Raw genomic sequence first — 23,173 nt, 5'->3', positions numbered from 1 at the left:
CTGTGCAGGTGGCATGTAAAAAACACCATTTGAGCATGGCCGTTGCCAGTACCGCCTGACTGGCCCTCGTGCTGGTGGCATGTAAAAGCACCCACTACACTCTCAGAGTGGTTGGCATTAGGAAGGGCATCCAGCTGTAGAAACTCTGCCAGATCAGATTGGAGCCTGGTGCAGCTATCTGGTTCACCAGACCTCAGCTAGCATGGAAAGCGGACGTTAAACGATGATGATGATGATTGAACATCCTATATATATACAAAGTTACCAGCTACAGTTGTGATTGTACACTTATAGATTACGTTTTGGATTAGACATCGGCCTAATAACAGACAGTGAGATTTAACTCTACAATTGCTACTAGGAGAATTACTACTATTAATATTATTGATATTCATACCATTATTAGTATCAGTATCACTGTTAATATTAATCGTACTACTACTATTGTATGTGTTATTTTCATATCTGGTATTATCTCTCCATCCTTCAATTGTAGTATCATTCACATTCATCCTAGCATCATCAGGCGTATCAGTAATCCCTGTGCTAGTATAGACCTTAGAGCTACAGTCAATATTGTGCATATTAGAAGCATTAGTACCGCTGTTTCTATTTTCTACGTCACCATTAATATTATTATTCACATTGTAGGGGTTTAAGTTAGTGTTGACAGTAGCATTAATTTTATTACCACCTCTTGCTAATTTAATATTCTTTCTATTTATCCTTGCTATGATGGTACCCATATTGGGGAGAGTAGAATATTAGATTCTAACTGTGTTATGGGAAAAATTCTGTTATATCTATGGGAAGCAGGGAAGTTTTTTTCTAAAATTGGCATAAGTTTCCTATATATGTTTATGAAAATGGCACAGTTGAAGGGAACGTTATACCAGATTAAGTCCTTATTTTCAGACTTATGGCGCATGTAAGGGCGGAATCTACCTGTTCTCTCAATGCGTCTCGAAATCGTGACTTGATTATTAGGTATGTCTCTATTACCAGTATTTTTCTTATCCTTAAAGGGTAGAGCAACCTGTCCAGTCTCTTTACCACCCTTATTATCTAAACTAAAATTCCTACTTGTTATAGCATCTGATTTCCTGTTGTTGCTTATTTTTTTATTTAAATTAATGGGTTTGCTGGATGTTTTTCTAGTTGGTATGTTTTCCTGACCAAGTAAGTTTGTAATCCCTCTATCACTTAAAATCTCAGTATTTTCACTATAATTAGGTGCTATACTTTCAGGACTAAGAAAAGTAATTTCCTTGTCATATCCTGCCTTAGACAAAGTGAAGTTGTAGTAATGGGAATGGGTATTAAAAACGTCTTTATTCGCTGATAATTTTGTAATTCTCTTACATATATATATATATATATATATATATATATATGTGTGTGTGTGTGTATGTATGTATAGATAGATATACATATGTTTTCTTTATTTCTACTTTTTGCACAATTCTACACCAATTCAACATGGTTTGTAGTTGCGTATGTACATGCATCACTAATATTTAGTGGTCAATTAACAATATGTGTTAAAAACTAAATAGTTTGATGTATGATGGCCAGATGTCACTTACAACTGTTGTTTCTGGCAAAACAGTTTTGCAATGCATCTGTATTGTAATTATATCAGCTACTGTAATTTAAAAAATGCTTAAAACCAACTCCAAGATCTTCAGAAACCTACTGAAATTTCATTCAGAAATGAAGTAAACAGCGGTACTTATCTCTCACACATTTGTAGCATTATGTCTTCCTTACTTAATTATAGATTTGAACAATTATTTAAAGATATTACATCTATTTATTGTTTAAATTAAGCAACATTTCCATTACCCTCAAACTATGCACTTCAGAGCTAACCTCTATCCTTACCAAGCTCTTCGATCTCTACACGAATATATTCCAATCTTTAGACCCTTACTACACTGCGTCCCCATCTCCCAATTACTTCTAACCTTGCCAACTGTTGTTCTATCACACTTCCAACATATCAAAGGTGATGAAGATAATCTTTTCTCTTACCCCCTTGGATCCCTCTGCGTCTTTAATGATCATCAATATGCCTTTTGCAAAACCAGATCAACTGGAGATCTCTCCTAAGCCACTCACCATTGAGCTTTCTCTTGGAGAAATTTGTTGAAACTGTTGTTGTTACCTGCAATGTCAGCTATGGTTGGATTCCCTTCCTATCACCAGCACTTTACAGCGTGTAATGGGAGCATAGTATAGACACTTGAGAGAAAAGCATGTTCATGACTAAAGAATCTTAACACCACATATCCACTCATTTGCCTATTGTTCTACAGGGACTTTATAGTGACATCAACATTTGTGGAGTTTGCCTAGTACTCCACATGATTAATTGGAGTACAGTTTTTACATTTTTTTTTATTGTATTCATTCGTTCAAGGCTAAGAGAGCGATGAATGCGTGAAGGGAGCAAGAGTGATAGTAGAAACACTGATTGAGAAGAAAGAGTGGTAAAGGAGGTGAGAATGTTGGATAGTAATAGAGGTTGATAAATGGTATGTGATGAATATCAATAATGATTAGCCCAGGGTCAAGGCAGTAATGATGGGAAGTGTAGAATGGGTAATAGAGTTTCTGATTCATAATTCTTTATGCATATACTTTGTGATGAGTGACAAAGGTAGGGTTATATGAATGAGAAATGTGGAGTTGGAAAGATGTGAGGGTTGGACTGTGTTATCCCTGGTTACACTGGAACATGGTGTGGTAAGTAAGAGATATCCACTGCCATCATTAGTTACTCTGGCAGTTATGCAAAAAGGAAAGAGATAAAGCAATTAGTATTTATTTTTAACTTTTTTATTGCAGAAATCAGTTATATTCACACGAAATTTCATTACCCTTAATTGCAGGAAGCAATCCATCTTTTGTTGAGGAATGTTGTGTTTGAAACTATTTTATGTTGAGATGATGATGATATGTCAAGTTTATGGAAGTAACATGACTTGCAGAAAATACCAATATTACTGTAATAATGATGAAGTTTAATTTTGCAGTTAAAGGCTTAATATCTTATGAGTAATAGCTTTGTTGGTTAAAGGTTTCCAAAGACTGATTCTTAGTTGACTGCATTTCCAGTGGTAAAAGTATTGAGAAAGAATTTGTGCTATTCCAGTGGAACATGTACCACACTGGTATTTCTTCCAGCTTTCAAACCTGCTGTTCATCATACAAGCCTATAATCTCTAATTTACTACAGCAGCATCTCCTCATTATCATTTAATATGTCCAACACATTTCTCTGTGTATCATTGTTTTATCAAAGTTAATAGTGAATTCTCTGAAACTTACATCTTAAAATCTTCATAATCATCATCACCATCATTTAGCATCTGTTTTCCAAGTGCATGGATTGGACGGTATGACTGGAACTTGGTAAGCTAGAAATCTGCTCCAGGCTTCAGTCTGTTTTGGCTTGCTTTCTAAGGCTGAATGCCCTTCCTAATGTCAACCACTCCGCAGGATATAGTTGGTGCCCTTTACGTGTCACTGGCAGGCACTCAAAGTCCTGGTGGTAGCATTAAGCCAGAAAAAGGGTTACATTTTCATTCTAAGATATATGCAAAATAGAGTAAGAAAACCAACTCTTACATCAGTCTCAATGATCCTGACTGAACATGGAATGTAATGGTTGACATGACAGTTTTGAGCTCAAAGAACATTATCACGAGCAAATAGGTCCATCCTTCTAACAAAATGGTATTTCTGTGATTGTTCAGTGTGAAATATTTGTACTAATTTAACATTGTGTGACACCTTGGGCAAGTGCCTTCTACTATAGCTTCTTGTAAGTGAAATTGGTAGATGGAAACTGTGTGGAAGCCCAATGTGTGTGTGTGTGTATATATATATATATATATATATATATATATATATATAGCAAATGGAGAAGCACATTAGTTGGTTCATTAACTTTAGGATATTAAAATGTTAACTTATTTATTTATTAAATTGATAATTATAATAACACATACATATACTATATTATTCTATGCATATAAAATAAGAATACAAGTAATTATTAAAAAACATGAATATAAATTATTAAAATCACTTACAGCTGTTTCAGCCCATAGATAAAAGCATTTCATTCTGCCTATATTAGTCAAGTGAATTGAGGTAATAGGCAGTTGAAAATGAGGTACTTATATATATCTCTAGGCCTCATCAGAGATTATAAAGTACAATCATATATATATATATATAATATATATATATATATATATATATATATATATATAATATATATATATATATGTGTGTGTCTTTGTGTCACACACCACTCAACAACTGTTGGTTTGTTTACGTCCTCATAACTTTGTAGCTCAGCAAAAGAGACCAATAGAATAAGTACCAGACTTAGAAAAACATAAGTACTGAAGTTGGTTTATTTCAAGATGGTGCCCCACCATGGTCACATTTCAATGACTGAAACAAATAAAAGCTAAAAGAGCAATTGGAACTAAAGTTGCATGAAAATTGAAAAGTAAAATTACATGAAGATGGATTTAATCTGAGAAAAGATACAAATTCAAGGAATATTATTGAGTAAGAATTAGAAGGTATTAAATGCTGCTGGTAAATAATATGCTTGTACCCAGTAGATTAGGATGTGTTATGGAACCAGTTATAATTTATAGAAGATATGTGATATGCTGGTGGGACGTAAAAAGTATCCAGCACACTGTTAAGTGGTTGGCATTGGGAAGGGCATCCAGCCATAGAAACCATGCCACAACAGTAATTGGAGTCTGGACAGCTCCATGTCAGACTGTCCAATCCATGTAGATGTTAAATGATGATGATGATGATACAACCCCACCATTTACTGACTTATATATACGCATATGAACTTTGCTTGAGGCAAGTGAAAACAAATCAAGATCGCTGACGTGGCCAATGACAATACCTATTTCTTTACTACCCACAAGGGGCTAAGCACAGAGAGGACAAACAGGGACAGACAAACGGATTAAGTCGATTATATCGACTCCAGTGCGTAACTGGTACTTATTTAATCGACCCCGAAAGGATGAAAGGCAAAGTCGACCTCGGCGGAATTTGAACTCAGAACGTAGCGGCAGACGAAATACGGCTACGCATTTCGCCCGGCGTGCTAACGTTTCTGCCAGCTCGCCACCTGACTATCACTTGTGCAAGTGGAACGTTAAAAGCACATCCGAGCGTGATCGACTTGCAGTTTGATCAATTCTTTACCCGTATTATCACAACCTCTCTATCTCCATGACTGGCATCTGTCACTGCATGCATCCCCAGGAAAAACCAAGCACAGGGAAAAACTTTTCTTTTCCCTCACTGACATAACATCATCTCTCGTCATTTCCAGTCTTCCTTCCACCATACAATATCAAAGCAAGGAGGCATAAACTTGCACATGTGCACACACACACACACACACACACACACACCTGCATATCATCATTAAAGGTAGCTTGCATGGGTTGCCTGATTTGACAGGATCCAATGATTCAGTGGATTGTATCATGTTCCAATGACAACTTTGGTATGGTTTCTGTAGCTGGATACCCTTCCTAACATTAGCTCTTTTATAGAGTGTTCTGGGTGCTTTTTTCTTTTTCCAAGGTACCATCACCAGTGAAAATCATCTTGTAATTTGCAAGGCTAAGGGCCAAAAGTGAACGCTATTTACAACTGAGGGACATTAGAAGAGTGGGTGATGATTCTAGGCAGAAGGAAGAGGTATGATAAGAAAGAAGAGAGTATGGCAGGGAATAGGGATTTGGAGAATAGAGTTGAAAGATGATAGGGGTGGTTGTGTAAGGAGTGGTGAATTAAAAAGGAGTAATAAACATGAAGGGAGTAATAAACTCGGGCAAAGAGGAATCCTGATGGAGTCCTTGAAGGAAAGAGGTGTTGAAGAGGCAAAAAAGCTGTGGGGAGCGGGCTGAAGATTTGGGACTATGGGTCAGAGCACCTGTTGTGTTTCTTTTACACTCTAATTGATCAACATCAATGGAATTTGTAGCTGTGATACCAGTGCTGGTGGCACATAAGAGAACCATCCGAACGTAGCTGTTGCCAGCGCCGCCCCAACTGGCCTTTGTGCCGGTGGCACGTAAAAAGCACCATCCGATCGTGGCCGTTTGCCAGCTTCATCTGGTCTCCATGCTGGTGGCATGTAAAAAGCACCCACTACACTCACAGAGTGGTTGGCGTTAGGAAGGGCATCCAGCTGCAGAAACACTGCCAGATCAGACTGGGCCTGGTGCAGCCTTCTGGCTTCCCAGACCCCAGTTGAACCGTCCAACCCATGCTAACATGGAAAGCGGACGTTAAACAATGATGATGATGATTTTCTCTATTTCACCCACTTTATCTATCTCCATCTTACTTTAGTGCAACAATACTTAGATTGAAATTCATAATTTATGTTATCAGAAGATTTGTTTTGGAACAAAATATCTCAAGTATGTATGTATGTGTGTTTGTATATATATGTGTGCTTATTTGTCTGTTAAACTGAAACTGTGTGAAAGTCTATCAGGAATCCCATACATGTTCTTGGATGGTTGCCTGTTTTGTGAAGTGGGTGATTTTTAGTCATACTGCAGGATGGTTGAAAAGCAGAACCTGTTGAAGGGCAAATGAACTTAGGAGAGTCAATGACCGCTAATACAAACAGACACACATACCTCACTTTCTCTTTCTCCCTGTCTGCTATTTGTTAGCAACATCAAATATACTAGTGTCTTGGTGTAACAGGATTTAGAATTGGTGCTGCTAAATCAGGAAAGTTATGAACAAACAGAAGTCTTTTTCTCTTTCTCACTCATGCACGCATGCACTCACACACAGACACACATACACACACATACACAAGACAGTGTGGTTAAGAAGTTTGCTTCCCAACCACATGATTCCGGGTTCTGTCCCACTGTACGGCAGCTCTCATATATATGTGTATATTTGTGTGTGTGTGTGTCTGTCTGTGTTTGTATCCCCACCATTGCTTGACAACCGATGTTGCTGTGTTTACATTCCCATTACTTAGCGATTCGGTAAAACTACACTGATAGAATAAGTACTAGGCTTACAAAGAATAAATCCTGTTGTTGATTTGCTCAACCAGCGATAGTGCTCCAGCATGGCTGCTGTCACAAGACTGAAACAAGTAAAACAATAAAAAGACTATGCCATTTTAATTCCAGGCAAGGCCAGGTATCTCTGCTAGTATATATATATATATATATATAGGGTGTGATGGATAAATTGTTGCCATTGTATATTTTTAATTTCGCGCATGCACATTGTTTGTTTTTGATTTTGTTGACAACACAGTATAGTAGGGTCAGTTGGGTACTGTCTGTGAGAAAAAAAGCACCATGACGCAATTCACTCTGCCAGAAATTTGGAAATGGCATGCTGTACTGCTTGGCATTTGCACCGGAAACTCCAATACAAATGGATGGTGAACACACAGAACAACTGTTGGCTTACTGTGTCCCCAAAACATGTACCAAGAGTGATAAAAATCAAACATCCAGTCAACATCATGGTGTTTGGAGTGATCATTAGTGAAGGCAACGTTATACCTCCATTCATCTTCCCACATAGCCTCAGACTCAACATGGAGGCCTACATCAAGTGCCTGGAGGAGGTAGTGCTGCCCTGGGTTGAGAGGGTGGCTGCTAGAAGACCCTATGTCTGGCAACAGGACTCTGCACCATGCCACACAAGCAGGAGAACCCAGTCATAACTGTCAGACAATTTCTGTCACCACACCACACCTAACATCTGGCCACTTAACACCCCAGACTGCAGCACCTTTGATTATTATGTGTGGGGCACAGTTAAGCGGGAGACCAGCAAAACTTCTTGTAACACCCAAGATGAACTGAAGGCAGGGGTTATGGCAGCATTCACCAGCTTAAACAAGGAGACCGTCCAGAAGAGTTGCAGGAGATTCCGAAGTCATCTGGAAGCCGTGGTTGAAATCAATGGCGATTTTATTGAATAAATTTACTCTTCAGTATTTGAAGATATTTTTATGTAATTTTGGTAAACATATCTGTTAAAATGAGATGTCAGTGTTATATTCTGTTATGTCTAGGGAGAGTCATTTTCTTTTTGTGCCTTATAATTTAACACACTCACCTATAAAATTTCCACATTTCTTATTTTTATTTTCCTTAAATTTTTTCTTTGTGTCTTGCAACTGTTTCAGTAGTGTTATATTCATTTTTGCATAATGTAGACGACAATATATTCACCACACCCTATGTATATCATCATCATGATCATTTAATGTCTGTTTTCTATAATAACATGGATGGTTTGATAGGAGTTGGCCAGCTGAAGAGCTGCCCAGGCTCTATGTCTGTTTTGTCATGGTTTCTATGGCTGGATGCCCTTCCTAACATCAACTACAGTACAGAGTGTACTGGGTGTTTTTACATGGCATCAGCACAGACACTTTTATGTGGCACTGGCATGGGTGCTTTTTACATGGCACCAGCACGGGTGTTTTTTACATGGCAGCAGCTCCCCTGTTTGCAAGCTCTGGTCAAACTCTCTAACCCATGCCAACATTGAAAACAGATGTTAAATGATGATGATGATAATATATCTCTATGTAACCAATAAGGGTTTGGAACTGAATATACTCAGTTCTGTGCATGTGTACTTAAGACACAGGAATCAGGTTGACTCCTTTTGAGATATTTTCCAGAATTCTCCGCATCTCATGATGTAGTACATTTGTTTTATTCTTACTGGCCAATAGAAATAGGTTGTGAGAAGTTTTTCATATGATTAGCATGTTACATCATCAGCTAAAATTTAATCAGCACATTGAAGATTAAAAGCCCTTATTTTTCTCAGTACTGATGTACCCTCAAGTTCTTGTGAACTTGCAATTTGTTCCTGACACAAAAAGGGTTCTCCCTGGCCTACTCTATACAAACAGTAACCCCAGTATGCTTAAGAGATGCTAAATGGTGGGTAATCAAACTCCTATAGGTTAACCTTTACAAGATGTCAAATATAAAAATGAAAGCAACCAAAATCAATTTCTAAGCCAAAAGAAAATTTGTTGGCTTTATATTCAAGATCAGATGAGAGGGCCATTTAATTTTATTGAGGATAGAACAACCTTTCTAGTGCTGGTACCATGATAAAATGCACCTAGTACACTCTAAAAAGTAATAAGAAGGGCATACTGTAGAAAGCAAACCAAAAATGAAACATACAAGTAAGATGTTGTCCTTTGAGATGTCTAGGAGGGGAACAGCCCCTAATAAGTGCAGGCTTAAACCATGAGGACCCAGCCAAACTATATTAGCATGTAAAGCTAAAGTTAAATCACCCAGTACTGCTGATGTTGATTATTGCTTTATGTTTACTTTCTATGCTAACATGGTAATAGTGGTAATGACCAACACTCTTCCACTAATTTTGTAACATCCTCCAAAATTAAACTTAGATTGAAATTGTTAGCTGGCACATTTCGTTTATGTTTCACATAGCTTTATTAAATGAATTGTTGCATTTTGCCAGTTACTTAAATCCAGATTGAACAGATCAGATCTCTGATCAGAAGTATTCCAGCTGTGAACATAAGGTTATCTGGAACTACATTATTTGATGTGCCTTTTCCATTTTTAAGACAATAGATGTGATTACAAGAGATACTTGACTGTTATTTCTAGTAGGTTAGGGAGCTACATAGAAGCTCCCTTTAATTGTAATGAAAAGAGTTTGATCCAGAAAGAGATTTGAAGTATTATATCTGTGCTACACCACAGGTTCATCTTGATTACATTCACTAAATTTTACTTGAAGGAAATCTTAATGTTTATGTTGTAGTATTGTCTGCTACTCCAGACTGATGACGAGCAAGACTCAGAAACTAGTCTCTGGATGCAGGCTTAGCTGGAGGGGGTGCTTGTCTCCCCCTTGTAAAGATAAGGACACAGGAAATGTGTCAAAACCGACAGGAAGTGTTGATGCTTCCTAGGGCTAAATAGCGGTGATGTGATTCTCTTTATGGGACTGTCACGTTAAGTTGACAGTATACAACTGCTCTATCATGCCACCACTGCTTATATCTCTCTGAGATATTTAGAAATGTAATAGTTCTATTTTTTGTGATCAGTGGATTTATTTCACTGGAATTATTATATATGTTTACAAGGTTTAGACAACCATCTGCTGCTAGCAAGCCATGCTACTCCAGACTGATGACGAGCAAGACTCAAAAACTAGTTTCTGGATGCAGGCTTAGCTGGAGGGGGTACTTGTCTCCCCTTTGTAAACATAAGGACACAGGAAATGTGTCAAGGCCAACAGGAAACATTGATGCTTCCTAGGACTAAATAGTGATTGTGTGATTCCCTTTATGGGACTGTCATGTTAAGTTGACAGTATACAACTGCTCTGTTGTATTATTATTTTTTAATAGTTTTTCGTATGTCACTGGTAACTGGGTCTTTTAGATTATTTGTAACAAACATATTTATTAATTCATTTCAAACTTTCATTTCTTTAATTTAACTATAGTTAAGGCAAAGAATTAAAAAAAAAATTTTTCTGTCAGATTACAAAGAAGATATTTTGAATGAGTGATAATCAACTTTTGTCTCATCTAGCCATTAAATGTGATAATATAACCTAGTGTATGAGAAGAAAAAAAAATCTGTGACAGTGTTTACACTCAGCACTAATTAGTATGTGCAACTATGTTTTGGCAGAATTGTGGTTTAAGTACTTTATAATAACCCCTCATAACTTTTTTATCTTTTGGAAATTAAAAAAAATTTTTACAACTTCCTACGTTCAAAAATTATGAAAAAAAAAACTTTTTGTGTAATTTAAGGGTGATTTAGCTGTTATTTTTAGCACATCTCACAACCACCTGATACGTTCTTTGTTTTTTTGTTACCCTCCCAATATTTTTATCCCCATAAACACATTTAATGTAATGATGATGCACCCAAGGGTGCTCCATTGCTGGGATTTAAGAAAAAAATGTTGAATGTCCATATTTTAAACTCTGATTTAAAAAAAAAGTTTTAAGAGTAGAAATTTTAGGATTGGGTGGATTTCAAAAAGTGAAAAAAATTTTTTTTCGTAATCATATAAATTCTTGTGTGTAGAACATAAATTTGCAAAAATTTTCTGAAAATATCAGAAAATATAAGAACAATTATGAGCGGTTATATGGGTTGCTTAAACCAGAATTCTGCCTATATTTTAATTCTGTTTTACGACAAGGGCATTTGCATTAACCCAAGGTAGTCCTCTTAAACCAAAAGTGTAATGTCAGTGAGAAATTGCTTTGTCAAATATGATTGTTACAACAATAGGTACCCCTCTCTCATGTGTCTTCAAATTCTGTCTATTTTTACCCTATGAGAACTGGAAATAATTATTGTTATTACAAGGAAACTTAATGACCCAGTTTTCAGAAATGTGGTAGTGCTCACAACAATAATATTATGAAGTTTGAAAAATTAGGGATTCATATTTGGCAAGAATTCATATGAAATTGAAGCAGACTTGTAGTCAGATACATTCAGCCCATTCTTTTATTATTTATTGTTTTCTTTAAGGTGATATGTGTCCAGAACAAGATTATCCTATTCTTTGTAATCTTTTTGTTAAAATGGTTTGATTTGAGGGAAGTTTGGTTACTTTTTTTAGCAGATCAAGCAGTCATGTTGAAGTTGGTTTATATATTCTATATAACCATATATTTCCTGTCCCTCTACCATTGATTCCTGATATAAAGCTATCTCTCTCAATTCTATTTCACCCCTCAATTGAGAGATCTTGTCTTACAAGTTACTTGGTGACTTTATTGGAGTCAGTGCCACTTAAAAAGCACCTAGTACACTCTAAAGTGGTTGGCATTACAAAAGGCATCCAGTAGTAGAAATCATGGCAAGGCAGACATTGGAGCATAGTGCTGTTCTCTGGCTTATTAGTTCCTGCTGAACCCTCCAATCCATACTAACACAGAAAACAAACATTAAATGGTGATGGTAATGAAATGGATAAATTTCCTTGATGAAGCAAGCCTATGATGAAAAGCAGTCAACCTTGATCATCCTGTCTTTTTTCTTTGTTGTGTATAGCATGCCCCAGACCATGTTATCCAATATGCCCTTTCTTGTTGTTAGTAACATAAGCTGATTCAAGCAAAGCCAAGACCCTTATTCAGGTGCAAAACAAAGGCTATGATTTTGAAATGTCATATGATTAGTAAAAGATCGACTTACCTTCACAGTATTTGTGTTTCACTGCTAAATTAAGAGCACTATCCATTGACACACTACATGTCCTTGATTACATCTGGAAATTTTCTTTACTTTCTTTTAAAAGAATGGGAGATACTGCAAAAGATGAAGAAAGTCACAGCAATGATGACGTTACCCAATCACAGATGCAATGTAAGATTTTGTACAAGAGTGACAACTACATTGTTGTGGACAAACACTTTGACATGAAAATAAACACAAATAAACCTGATGATGGAGTTACTGTTGAGACCTTGCTTTGCCGAGATTACCCAGAGTTACGGGATGAAAAGGTGTCACATAGTTTCAGGTAACTTATTCTAATTTGTTTCATTGTTTGTTTTAACTATTGTTTCATTTTATTTCATCTGTCTAAGGCAATTCTATCATCTTTATCTTCACCATTATTTAACATCAGTTTTGATGCTGGCATGGGTTGGATGGATCAACAGAAGCTGGCAAGTCAGGGAACTACACCAAGTTACAATGTCTTTTTGGTATGGTTTCTATGACTGGATGCTCTTCTTAACACCAGCCATGTTACAGAGTGTACTGGGTGCTTTTTACAAATGGCATCAACACCAGTGAGGTCACCAAGTAACTTGCATCAATTCATAAATTGCAAGTTCATAACCACTACAACCCTTGTTTGTTGTGCTATCTGGACAGAATTCTTTATCATATATGCTTCTGATGTTGCTGCTGTTTTTTTTTAGCCCTATGTCAGCTCTAATCAACAAATCCGTGATCAAAGACATTCCAACTATGATCATTTTGCCTGTTAGTATATCTAAGAGTACATTGTCCAATGTGCCTTTTGTTTTTATAAAATAGTAGGGTGTTTCTTAGGAAGATTTGTAAGTTTTTCTAGCAGGTCAGGTGACCACATAGAAATCCCTTGTTTGGGTTGTAATATATTTCATTTTGAATATTATGGGGAATAATAAGAACCAGATTACAATTGAAGTTACCACTTCATCCTGAGTGAGATTCAAATGCGCAGCACTGCTTCATACATCTATTTGATTGGGGTAAAGTTAATTAGCTTGTTATTCAAAGACCATTTACTAGCTACAAATCATTATTATTACTAAGATGGCAAACTGGAAGAATCATTAGCACATTAGACAAAGTGCTTAGTGATATTTTGTTTTGTCTTTATGTTCTAGGTTCAAATGCTGCTGGGATTGACTTTGCCTTTCATCCTTTCAGAGTCAATAAAATAAGTACCAGTTGAGTTCTGGGGCCTATGTAATTGACTTACCCCCTTCCTCTGCATTGCTGGCCTTGTGCCAGAGTTTGAAACCATTATTATTATTATATGAAAACTCACAGCTTATTTTGCTGGGTATGATGGAAAGTGTCAGCTGTCCACAGCCAGCAGACTAAGGTGACACTTGTTTACTGGTCATGCTTCAAGGACCTTGCAAAGAATTCTTGCAGTTCCAAGCAATGCTGATTTTTGTTGGTGTTCTACCTTCTCACTTGCACCGATCTCTTTCAGCCATGTTGGTAGTTAAGTGCTGATACTTCCAAGTACACCAATTACTATTGGTATCACGTCTACTCTCTTCATTGACTACAACCTTCACATTTCTCACTTTAAATTGTCATAGTTGTTTATTTTTTCTTCTTTCACATGGATCCTGTTGTCAGTGGGGCATGCTATGTTGAAAAAGAAAGAACATGTATATGTTCTTTCTTTTTTATTCAATTATTATTATTATTATTATTATTATTATTATTATTATTATTATTATTATTATTTCATCCTTTCAGGGTTGATAAATTAAGTACCAGTGAAACACTAGGGTCAATGTAATCGACTTTCCTCCTCATCAAAATTTCAGGCCTTGTGGCTATAGTAGAAAGAGTTGTTGTTGTTGTTGTTGTTGTTGTTGTTGTTGTTGCTGTTGCTGTTGTTGTTGTTGTTGTTGTTGTTGTTGTTGTTGCTGTTGCTGTTGTTGTTGTTGTTGTTGCTGCTGCTGCTGCTGCTGCTGTTGTTGTTGTTGTTGTGCAGTAGCAAGCTGGCAGAATCGTTAGCACACTGGATGAAATGCTTAGTGGTGTTTTGCTTGTTACTCCTTTCTGAGTTCAAATTCGGCCATGGTCAACTTTGCCTTTCATTTTTCTGGGGTCGATAAAATAAGTATCAGTTGGAGATTGGGGTTGATGTAATCGACTTATCCCCTCCACCAAAATTGCTGCCCCTGTGGCAAAATTTGAAACCATTATTGTTATTATCATCATCATCATCATCATCATTATCATCATCATCATCATTATTATTATTGAAGATGTTGCACAGTGACCAATATTGTGATGTTATAGATTGAAGACATTGTATGTGGATTTGGTAGATGGAAACTGAAAGAAACCCATCATATATATATGCGAGTGTGTGTATATTTGTGTCTCATTGTTTTGACAGTGTTGTAAAATGCTTGTCACTGTCAAACAAGTAGTATAATTCATTTCAAATATTCTGCAAGAACATGTCTGGTTACGAATAAATATTTCCTTGCTTGGAAACAGGTGAAGGCTGGTGATAGGAAGGGGATCCGGCCATAAAAAAATCTACCTCAATAGACTCTGTCTGACCCATGCAAGCATAGAAAGTGGACATTAAAGTGGTGGCAGTGGCAGCCGCAGTCGTTGTCGTCGTCGTGATGTTAGTTTCTTATGAAGGCCTGTGACCAGAGATTAGGATACTGAGCTCACAATCATTATATCATTAAGTTTAATTCTTCAACTAGGTTGCTTATTGTGTCCTTGAGCAAGGCACTTCACTTTATGTTGCTCCAATCAACTCAGCTAAAAATGAGTAACAACCAAATGCTGGTTCAGCTCTCTCTCTCTTTCTCCCTCTCCCCCCTCTCTCCCCTTCTCTCTCTCTCGTTACATTCTGGATGTTTCACTGGGTGTTGAATGCAGAGGGTATGTAAAGCAAGCATGCTCTGCTGGATGTGTAATGTTTGTGCATGTGAATGGACTGAGAGATAAATTGGGTATAAGAGAATTTAGATGTTGCGTGCAGGAGAGAAGACTGCATTGGTATGGACATATGTATGGGTGATAGCAGATGGATAAAGAGGTGTCAGGAAATTCAAGTGGAAAGAAACTGTGGAAGAGAAAGACCAAGGAAGACATAGGCAGAAAAATCTTTGGATAGTCAACCTCAGAAAGAGATGATAGTAAAAACCCATACAATCCATGCAAAGTAGAAAAGCAGGTGTAAAAATGATGATGATGGTACATACTACAAAGTCAAACTCACTCTCAAATAATGCCTGTAGCTTGCTACTCTTCATTGTATCTAGCTGAGCCCATAGGGTTGCTATCTTTCAAGCTTTTTCATCCATAGCATACTGAATAAGGTGCTAAATAAGCATAACATTATCTTATATAAAAACCAAGGATTTGCTTTTGCATTAAAGGAAAACCTATGGACCAGTGCAATGCATTCAAAACACTTGAGTTTTCTAAATATCTTGGTATTTTCTAATTCATCTCAAAAACTCTATCAAACTATACATGGCACACAGTACATTCCAACCAAGTGGTTGAAAAATCATCTGCTAGCTTTGCATCTTTGAAGATGTGTAGGATAACAGTTCCCTTAAAAAACAAGTATGGGTTAGTGGCAGGAAGGGCATTTAGCAGTAAAACAGTACCTCAGTAATATATTTATGTAACCCATGGAAAAAAAAACATGTAAAAACAAATGAACAAACACAAACATACATATATGTATATATCAACATACATGCACACACATATACACATATGTTATCATCATCAAAATTTTACATATACTTTTCCATGCTTGTATTGGTTAAACAGGTCTTCTCAAGCACAACATCTAACCATTTGTTGCTGCTATTTGTCATTCCTTTGCAAGGTTCAGCCTCCTGGGATCAGCTTTCATCTCTTATTACCATATACTCCTTGGTTCTCTTCTTCTGCACTTCTTCCACTTGGGTCACTTGCATTTCTTTATTCAACTATTATACTCATTGCATGTTACCAATGAAGTCTTTTCTCTTGCACACTAGATTTCATTCCTCTTATATCTAGTTTTTCTTTCAGCTAATTTATGCTACATCAGTCATATACATGACATCACACACTCTAGCAAAACATGCTTGCCTTATCTTTTTCTTAACCTTTGCACATCCTCCAATTTCAGTGCTTATGTCAAACTGCCACAAGCATCATACTATCTACCGTCACTCGGAGAAAGAATCTCTTTGTTGCCAGTAGAGGGAATAGCTCCCTGAACTTTTCTGAACCTATTCTTGCTCTGGCTACTATGCCTTTGGAACACTCTCTTCCACCACTAATAAATTAACAGAAGCTATCAACTACTTCTAGAGAGCCCTCTTAATATTTTTAAAAAATTGTTTGCGGATTTGCATATCTTTGCACATCTGCTATATACAAAATTCTCTTGTGTACTCTGGACACAAGGGAATCCTACCTTTTTCTGCTTATTGAGTAGGGGCCACTTCCCAGATGGCACTAGAGTCTTATCTTGCTTACCAATTATAACTTTTATCTCTGGTTTACTGTAAAGCCTCCTCTGAATTCAATGCTTTGTTTTCATATTTGGGATTTCTTTAATTCTTTGACAGATTTTCCTATGAAAAGTAGGTTATCAACATACAAAAGTTCCAATGGACAGCTGGTTTTGAAACCCATTTTTATGGCCTGGAGAACCATTGTAAACAAGAGTGGGTTGGAAGCCATGCTCTAATGGATGTCTGTCTGCATGCTAAATTCCTCTCTGAAATCATTGTTAACTCTCATATTGATGATTACCTTGCTGTACATGGCTTGCACGGCTTTCATAAGCTATTCATGTACATGTTTTCTTTGATGGAAGATATATCTGTAAAAGGTAGCCCTTAACTGAAGAGATGTGCACTTATCATCACACTTACCATTGGTCTCTAATGTTAATCATCATTCATCATCATCATCATCATCATTTAACGTCCATTGTCCATGCTGGCATGGGTTGGACAGTTTGACCAGACCTGGCAAGGTGGAAGGCTGCACCAGACTCCAGTCTGATTTGGTAGCTTCATTAAGTCTAATAACTCATTTGGCCAGCTCTTCATTGGGAAAGGTATATTTTTTGCTTAGTTCCTCCAACATAAAACTCTAACTTGGTTTTTGTGTTTCAAAAGAGATTTTGGTCTTCTCAAAGTATGTTTAATCAACTTTTCTCTCTCCCTAAATGTGGGTTTGTGTGTGTGTACACAGATACATATGAATACATACATACGCACTCACACAAATATACACATATATGATGATCTTTTGTATTTTATTTTTTAAAGGTTCACACATCGTTTGGATTATGCAACAAGTGGTGCATTATGTTTGGCTCTCAACAAGAAAGCAGCAAAGAAAATGCAAATGGCATTTCTTCGACGTGAAGTCATCAAACACTATCTGGCCTTGGTAAATACACTTCAGGTTCACTCCTTTGTGTATCTGGCAAATAAATAAAATAGATTTATTTAATGTTGTTCTAATGGTTTGTATAATAACTTGAAAGGATTGAAACCTAAACTCACTTCTCATTTCTATACCTCCAACCTTTCGGAGTTGCAACCATGTCCTGTTTGCCTGCTCCCACTTGATAATAGAACTGCATTTCTCATGTCTGCAGAGCTTCTGGTTTTGTGCATGTGTGTGTATGTGTACAAGAGAAAAGATAATTTTTGTAGATGTTATCAGTTACTGTTTATGTTGCACTAATTCTGAATAAAGAACTGACATGAACTTTGACAAACCTTTTAACCCATGCCAGCATAGAAAGCAAATCTAAAACATTGATAATAGTGATGTGCTACATATGTCAGAAATATGGTTGATCCAAGATTCTTCTTTACAGTAAATCTGTTATATCCTTCAGATCCATTGGTTGACAAAAGCTATGTGAAGTAAACTGAGATGTTTTAGTAGGCCGATGAGAGTTACTATCCTTTTCTCCACCCTGACATTTTTAGCCTAATGTTAGGAGGGCTATAGCAAAAATAATCTTATCCTCAAATTTGTAAATGGCTGTAATATACACAGAAACTTTCACTTCTGACTTTCCTGTACATTATTTACCTCTGAGAGACACGTAGTACATAAGAGTGCTTGGAGCTTAACATATCTCACAATGACAAATTTTTCTATAGGTTTTTGCTTATGGGTGGGGTATCAAATTAGCAGTGCAAATTAATAAAAACTCATTGGTTATATGGTGTTTGTATTGCCCTCAGTGTTTAATGGTACCATCTTTATCATCATCATCATCATCATTTAGCGTCTGCTTTCCATGCTGGCATGGGTTGGACGGTTCAACTGGGGTCTGTGAAGCTAGAAGGCTGCACCAGGCCCAGTCTGATCTGGCAATGTTTCTACGGCTGGATGTCCTTCCTAACGCCAACCACTCCATGAGTGTAGTGGATGCTTTTTACGTGCCAGGCGAGGCTGGCAATGGCCACGATCGGATGGTGCTTTTTATGTGCCACTGGCACGGAGGCAGTCGGAGTGGCGCTGGCAACGGCCATGTTCGGATGGTTCTCTTATGTGCCACCGGCACTGGTATCACAGCTACGATTTCCATTGATGTTGATTTTGTTTTTCTTCTTGCCTCAACAGGTCTTCACAAGTAGAGTTTTGTGTCCCAAGAAGGAAAGGTATGCATAAGTGGACTGAGGCCACGGGTTATGGCCTCACTTGTCCTGCCGGGTCTTCTCACGCACAGCATACTTCCAAAGGTCTCGGTCTCTAGTCATTTCCTCGGTGAGACCTAAAATTTGAAGGTCATGCTTCACCTCATCCCAAGTTTTCCTGGGTCTACCTCTTCCACAGGTTCCCTCAACCGCTAGGGTGTGGCACCTTTTCACACAACTATCTTCATCCATTCTCGCCACATGACCATACCAGCACAAACGTCTCTCTTGCACACCACAACTGATGCTGCTTAGGTCCAACTTTTCTCTCAAGGTACTTACACGCTGTCGTGTATGCACACTTGTATGAACATCTTATAAAACATATTTGTAGTTAACTATATGGACTAGTAATGCAAGCTATCAAAGAACATGTTGGTTATATAATGCTCTAATGTTAATACCTACAGTGTTGAGTAGCCTGATCATGACCTGTTTGCGGTTATATGGACGACAGGGGCATTGAGAGTTAAGTCTCTTTGCCTGGGTCACAGTATCAATAACGAGATATGGACTTAGCCAACTAAGGTTCCTAATACATCAAGCTGTAGGATACTTGCTTGAAACAATCATAAGAATTTGAAGACCCATCCAAAACACTCTAGTGTAGAAAATAAAACTGTAGCAGCATTAAATGATAAAATGTCTATTATAAAAGTTAATTATGATGTTGACCCTCTCCTTTCTGTACCTAAAAACCAGTAATAGAGTTTTGCCTCTTACTTTTGCACTCAAGTATAATGCTAACCCGATTTTGACTTTGTTGTTTTCTATTAAACTTATTTGTCAAGTACAATGTTAATTATCTGAGGAGAAGGAGTACAGGTGAGTAATTCATTGCTGCCATTTTATTATTTCCCTTCACAGACCACTACAATTCACTGGACTGGTGCATATATCTCCAGTTTCTGTGGAGATGAGCTGGTGACAGAAGCATTGCCCCTTGGATAGAATGCCAATTTATCACAGGTAACTTATCATGTTAGTGGAATTGAACTTGGTACTATAAGCCAGCACATTACTAATTAGTTTTACAATTGTTACTACTGCTTATAGTAAAGAATCATACCACTTGGTGGTACCTGTTTGCAGCCAGGTAGACTAGGTCATTAAGGCAAAAGCGTCCCACATCACATCCACCAATAATGGAATATCAGCTTTCTACTCCTCATCACAGTTTGTCATCTATGTTCTATTAACTTATCCATTCTCAGTATCTTATCAGGCTTTATTGTATTAATCCAGAAAAAATATAAGGCAAAGTTGGCCTTGATAGAATTCAGTTCAACAAAGATACCAAACTAAATGCTCTAAAGCAGTCAGCCTGTTTCTCCACTATAATTACCAATTCGTATGATGATTAGAGATGAAAAAAATGAATTGATATTTGGTTACCAATCATAGACCTCAAATTCAAGTTCACTGTAGGATACATGACTTTGTGTTCAGCTAAGCTTGAAGCAGAAGAAGAAGAGATAAAATATAACTTTTCATGTTAAGAGTCTTAATAGCTGTAGCTGGGAATTGAAGTTTAGTTTTGGATTTATTTTGCAGGATCTTATTTCTTTGTTTAAGGCACTTACCAAATAATGATTAGTAACAGAAGTATGTTATATTAATTAAATAAAAACATTTTATCAGTCTTTTTTTTTTTTTTACATCATAGCAAGGGTTGGATAAATCTATAAATATTTGAATGTGTTAAATTTGTACTTTTTTTTCTTCTTTCTTTTTCAGGTTCGAGGGCATGTAAATATCAAACAACAGTATGTTGATATCAGCATTGGCAAAAACAGTTTTATTACAGATTTTCATAAAATGTGCACCTCTGGTACACGAGGATGTTTAAATGCTCGATCATGTCTGACACATATTATCTGCTTAGAACATGGAACATATGACGGAGATCCTGTATCAAAAGTTCTCTTGATTCCTAAAACAGGTCATGTCATTAATTTTCAATGTATACTATATGTTTACATGCTTATAGATATCTGTAACATATTTTGTATCCCTTGTAGGGAAAACGACTACGTAAGGAGTTGGTGACAGAAATGTCTCCTTTTTAAATGCTGCATGGTCGCCCTAACAAAAGAAGCCAAATACATGATATAAATGGATAAGTGCCAAAAGGAATAATGAGGATGACAACCGTTCTGCTGTTTGAGAGAAGAAAGACTTTATTTACAGATGTGTACAATAAGATAAAGTATGGGTGCTAGCAAAGTGGAGTGTCTGTGTGTATGCGACAAGTGTTTGTGTCTGTGTGTTCGTGTGTGTGACAGAAGTACAAACAAGGTGTATGCGGGCAAAACAAAATACAATACAGAGCATAGAATGAGTCTCTCAGGATATTTCAGACAAGATGGAGTTAATTTACCAGTTCGTAGTAAGGTACACAATAGTAATAGTTCTGTAACAGGATGTTGGGGTCACAAGTGCAGAATACCGGTTGAACACATGTCATGTAGCAGTTGGGGCTTCAATGCTGTGTCAGGTCTCTTGATACAGGAATTCTTGCAGGTAGTGCTGTGCTGTTAACCTTGGTAAAAATCAAGCTAAACTTGAGCGGGTGCTGTGTATGTATTGGTATTGCTGGAGATGAAGGCGATGGAGGTGTAGACGACATGAAGTTGAGCTAAGGCGTTGGTGAAGAAAGGCATCGTTGAGTTGCTGCATGTTGTCTGCCCTGGAACTGGAACTGGCTGAGTTGCTGGAACATAGCTGAGTTGCTCTGTGGTCAGAGGTTAGTCCTGAAAAGGACTAGAACCAAAGACGAGAAATGGTGATTTGCTGGTGCCTTTTATAACCTGAGGTGGGCTCCAGTGAAACCCCAAAAAGACTGTGTCATGGGACCTTATCTGAAGGCTGTGATTGGTTGGCTTACACACTGGCACGAAATAAGTCAAGTGACAAACTGCACCAATGTCAACCAATCAGAGCAGTGGACACAACTGGGTCAAAATAGCTGAAGATGGTTGCTATCTAACACAAGATCATTTCTAATATATCTCTCAAACAGTGAGGATATCAGCTACGCTATACCCTGTTACAAAAGAGTAGCAACTAAATCAATAAATAGCTCAACTTACTAGAAAGAGTAGTCGAAATTTCCCTCAAATCATACCCAACTATCTAAAATAAAAAAGGGATAAGATTAGATAATTTAGTTCCAAATACATAAAATGGAAGGTAGTAATGGTTGGAATGTCTTTGATTAAAAATCTGCTCAATCTGGTCTTACCAGGGGCTAAACAGTAGCAGCAACACTGTCTTAATTAGTTTTTTGTTATAATCAGGAATTCAGAAAGGTTTAGTTAATATTTTTTTCTTTTGTATGCAATAGAAACAACATTGATTTAAAATAACCATCTATGTCACATGATCACATGACATAGATCACATGATCACGTGACCAGTCAGGCTGTCAGATGTTGTTACATATCACTGGTGACAATGCGTTTTTGCATTGTTTTAGCCTTCAAATGCCACCGCCTTGCTGGCTAGGCGAGCAGGCCATCATTCCCCCCTGATCAAAAGGGAGACTGGAGCAATGTGAAATGAAGTGTTTTGCTCAAGAACACAACATGCTGCCCAATCAGGAAATCAAACTCATGATCTAGTGATTGTGAGTGCAATAGCCTTACCATTAGGCCACACGCCTTCACAACCATCCATGTATCATACATATAAATAATATAAATGCATCATTGAAATTCAATTTACTATGGTATTTGTCCAATGATAACATTTCTTATGGATGTGCTGTGTTTAAAAACAACATACTGTATGAATCATCATCATCATCATCATCATTTAACGTCCGCTTTCCATGCTAGCATGGGTTGGACGGTTCAACTGGGGTCTGGGGAGCCCGAAGGCTGCACCAGGCCAGTCAGATCTGGCAGTGTTTCTACAGCTGGATGCCCTTCCTAACGCCAACCACTCCAAGAGTGTAGTGGGTGATTTTATGTGCCACCGACACAGGTGCCAGACGAGGCTGGCGAACGGCCACGCTCGGATGGTGTTTTTATGTGCCACCGACACAGGTGCCAGACGAAGCTGGCGAACGGCCACGCTCGGATGGTGTTTTTATGTGCCACCGACACAGGTGCC

At 37.4% G+C, this 23,173-nt stretch overlaps 1 protein-coding gene across 4 annotated transcripts in view; it reads left to right on the top strand.

The window, feature by feature from the left end:
* Positions 1–23,173, top strand: part of LOC115231344 (RNA pseudouridylate synthase domain-containing protein 1) — a 62,652-nt gene that overhangs the window by 37,072 nt on the left and 2,407 nt on the right. For 3 of the 4 annotated variants that reach the window (XM_029801403.2, XM_029801392.2, XM_029801411.2), the window contains exons 2-4: positions 12,406–12,630; positions 17,666–17,789; positions 20,795–20,999. In XM_029801403.2, the coding sequence (XP_029657263.2) occupies positions 12,406–12,630; positions 17,666–17,789; positions 20,795–20,999 (554 nt within the window). Of the gene's footprint in view, positions 1–921; positions 988–12,405; positions 12,631–17,665; positions 17,790–20,794; positions 21,000–23,173 lie in introns of those variants that run through there. The other variant, XM_029801397.2, reaches the window with a different exon arrangement.

This window comes from Octopus sinensis, linkage group LG2 (assembly GCF_006345805.1).
Source record: "Octopus sinensis linkage group LG2, ASM634580v1, whole genome shotgun sequence".
Lineage (NCBI taxonomy): Eukaryota > Metazoa > Mollusca > Cephalopoda > Octopoda > Octopodidae > Octopus > Octopus sinensis.
The sequence above is the reverse complement of the archived record's forward strand: the minus strand, read 5'-3'. Positions and strand labels throughout refer to the sequence as shown.